The sequence below is a fragment of the Eimeria maxima genome, genomic scaffold (assembly GCF_000499605.1).
Source record: "Eimeria maxima Weybridge genomic scaffold, Emw_scaff2446, whole genome shotgun sequence".
Taxonomy (NCBI): domain Eukaryota; phylum Apicomplexa; class Conoidasida; order Eucoccidiorida; family Eimeriidae; genus Eimeria; species Eimeria maxima.
The window spans coordinates 1-3,825 of NW_013565298.1; the positions used below are offsets into that span (position 1 = coordinate 1).

General features: G+C 47.3%; 1 protein-coding gene across 1 annotated transcript; it reads right to left on the reverse strand.

Annotated features, from left to right (window-relative positions):
- Positions 1-9: 9 nt before the first annotated feature.
- Positions 10-3,809, reverse strand: EMWEY_00058580 (hypothetical protein; the record flags this gene model as incomplete). Its single annotated transcript, XM_013480870.1, has 12 exons — positions 10-29; positions 294-384; positions 904-965; positions 1,246-1,306; positions 1,396-1,517; positions 1,684-1,734; positions 1,925-2,050; positions 2,543-2,605; positions 2,901-2,980; positions 3,254-3,314; positions 3,517-3,650; positions 3,748-3,809. 12 exons carry the CDS (start codon positions 3,807-3,809, stop codon positions 10-12), a joined length of 933 nt encoding a protein of 310 aa, XP_013336324.1.
- Between the last annotated feature and the right edge of the window lie 16 nt (positions 3,810-3,825).

A 3,825-nucleotide genomic window follows, 5' to 3' on the forward strand; every position in this document is an offset into this window, starting at 1 on the left:
CCAACTAACTCAGTCACTCCAACCATCGCCTACCACAACCTAGCACAACAACACACTTCAAGCCTGTATACGCGCTGTAGCATTCATTGTATCACCCACAAACCACGTAATCAGCTACACACAACACAACTCAGCTGCCTCCCATACACAACGCAACATATTCGACGTACAACACAAACATGCAAAACGCCCTAACCCCATATGGCACTCCTCTCCTCCAAACACAAGAATCGCAACATCAGCATCAGCAAACACCTCCAATCAACCCTGCAACTAAACAAAAAACGACTTACCGGCTGCATTCCAAAACCCAGCCTCCCACATGTGCTGCCACAATTCAAATCCTTCACAATCGCCTCCATCATCATACGCAATACCCATAGTCTGCTATATCATAGCCAACCAAAATATATTAAAAACTTCATTGTCCCCCACTCGCGGCACTGCTCTATTGCCACCACGGATATCGCAGTACAAGGCATCCAAGCACTACCCACCTCAAAAAACACCTCAAGGCACTAACATGCACACCCAACAAATCAGAAAGTCGCCTTCAATATCTAAATGCCGCAGTCACTCCAACCATCGCCCACCACAACCTAGGCCCAGTCAGTTCAAGCCTTCGGATACTTGCAGCATTCATTGTCTCCTGCACAAACGACGGAACCTGCTACTCATAACACAACTCAGCTCGCTCTCCCACACACTTCATAAGATATTGCGTTCACACATATAAAATGCAAAACGTCCTAACAGGCTAAGAGAGCAAAACTTACGAACTGGTACTGTTTCATAACGTATGCGTGAATAATCTATGTCAAGGACCCTAAGAGGTTCAGTACATGCAGTGACTGCTCAATCATTAGCTACAGCTCTAGGCTTTGATGCGACGTCAATCCGCACCAATCTTCGAAACAGACTATATACAGAATATGCAACTGTAACATATTCCTTATCTCCATCGCCTACCACAACCTAGGACAACAACAAAGATCAAGGATGTACGTACAATGCAGCGTTCATTGTCCCATCGAGAATCCACGTGATTAGCTACCCACAACAGAACTCAGCTGCTTCCCCCACACAACGCGCCTTACTTTCTGCATTCCACGACCTAGTATTCACCATCTGTTTTTAGAAGTCAAGAAATTCATACTCCGCGAACAATCGCGGGTGAGAATACGGATAAGTTGAGATATCATAGCCAATCACATAGCTTTCAAAAAGTTGTAGTCGCTTTCTCACGCCACTGCTCAATTGCCAACATGAATGTCACAGTGATACCCGTCCCAAACACTACCCACCACTGAAAACAGCATAAAGCCACTAACACGCACTCCCTACAAATCAAAAGGCCGTTTTCAATGTCCAGCTACAACAGTCACAACAACCAACCATCGCCTGCCGCAACGCACCCCAACAAAAACGGTCGACCATGTATGCGCTGCTGCAAGTCATATCCTGCGCGTCTCCCTGACAATCGCCATCACACGTGGCGCAAAACTCCGACACCATGGCTGAAGCAAATCATACATCAACCTTCAACAGTGCCCAGTGAGGAACATTCCATCAACGCCACACACATGAGGAAACTCCCATGCATCTACAAAATGGCCCTGCACTAGCCGCAGCACAAACATCAACTACCACGCACTCTCTGTATTATAAAAAAGCACTGCGCACCTGTTCCCCACTTCCACCTCCCAAAAAATAATCCACACATCACCATCCAGTCTGCGCAAATGCCCAGTACAGCATACAGCTCATCACAAGTAGTCCACAAACTCGCAAAGCGTCGCACTCACGAACAACACTCGTAGCCCGCCCGCAACAGCAACCGAACGTCCGAGTGGCAAAACTTTTAGGCATACCCAATCAACTCAAATGTGCCTGACCCATCTGCTTTTAGGTCTCCGATACGCACTTCCTAAAATTGGAAACGTATCCAGGATATCTAGACCAATGGCGTAGTCTAACGTCAAAGCGCTTCGTAGGCTGAGAACTAACACAACTAATGATGCCACACCGCTGAGATCGCCACACGCACATCCTACAAATTGATAATCCAGTCAGCGAAATAAATCCCTCCCTTATCTAATGTCATGTTCCCTCAACGCAAATAAAGGAGGCCAAAACCCTCAGACCTCCGGTGTTGCAGTACCAACCGACCCAAACACTACCCACCACTGTAAACAGCTTCTTCAAACCACTAAAAACGCACGTCCTGCAAATCAAAAGGTTGTCTTCAATGTCCAACTAACTCAGTCACTCCAATCATCGTCTACCAAAACCTAACACAACAAAGTTCAAGCATGCATAGGCGCTGCAACATTCACTGTCCCACCCACAAACCACGTAATCAGCTACCCACAACACATCTCAGCTGCCTCCCATACACAACATAACATGTTCGACGCACGCAACACAAATGCACAACCACCCAGTCACATTACCCCCTGTCCTTCCCCAACCACAAGATTCGCAACATCAACATCAGCAGACACCCCCAATCAACCCTGCAACTAAACAAACCACGACCTACGCTCTGCATTCCATAACCCAGCCTCCCACACGTGCTGCCACAATTCAAATCCTTCACAATCAGCTAACCACCCTCATAAGGGATACCATAGCCTGATATATCATAGCCAAGCAGAATCTATTACAAAATCCGTTGTCCCCCACTCACCGCATTGCTCTATTGCCACCTTGGATATCGCAGTACCAAAACCTCCCAAACACTAACCGCCACTGAAAACACCATCATTAACCCACTAACACCCACTGTCTGCAAATCAAAAGGTTGTCTTCAATGTCCTACTAACTCAGTCACTCCAACCACCGCCTACCACAACCTAGCACAACACACTTCAAGCATTCATCCACCATTCAGCATTTACTGTCCGAACCACAACCCACGGAAATGGCTAGCCGCAACACAACGCTTCTGCCTTTCCTACACAACATAACATATTCGACTCTGTCCACAAAAATGCAAAACGCCCTAACCCCATATGGCACTGCTCTCCTCCAACCACAAGAATCGCAACACCAGCATCGATAATGCCCTCAATCAACCCAACAATTGAACAAAACGCTGCTTACAATCTGCGTTAAATAACCAAGGCTTCCAAACGCGCTGAAACCAGTCAAGTCATTCATGATCGTCAACTGGCCCCCATACGCAATAAGCATAGGTTGCTATATCCTAGTCTATCAGATAACATTGAAAAGGTCCTAGTCGCACGCTCACGCCAGTGCCTTAGTGTCACCATGGATATCGCAGTACCAAACCTCGCAAGCACTACCAACCACTGAAAACAGCATCACAGAGCCACCAACAACATACCTCCTTCGAGTCAAAACATCGCCTTCAATGTCCAACTGCGGCATTCACTTCAGCATTCGCCTTCCACGGCGCAACAAAAGAAAAACGACCGAGAATGTATGCATCGCTACACGTCAAATCCTTCATGTTCCGCTAACAATCCCAAACGCACATAACACAATACTAACACATCAGGGCTGAACCACTCCACAGACGAACTTTCACCAATGCCCAGTTTTGCGGCATTCCATCAACACCGTACAAATGGGGAAACCCCCATGCGCCTACAAAACAGCTGTCCTCTAGGCACAATCCCAACCACCTGAATCCCAAAACCCCCAACACACAAACGCATCTTTACCCTGGTCCTTCCAACCGGAAGGCAAATATCACGCACTTCCTGCATTATAACAGCGCACTGCGCACCTGAAACCGACGCGTTCCCTACCCACTTCCACCTCCCAAAAAATAATCCACCCATCACCATCCAACCTGCA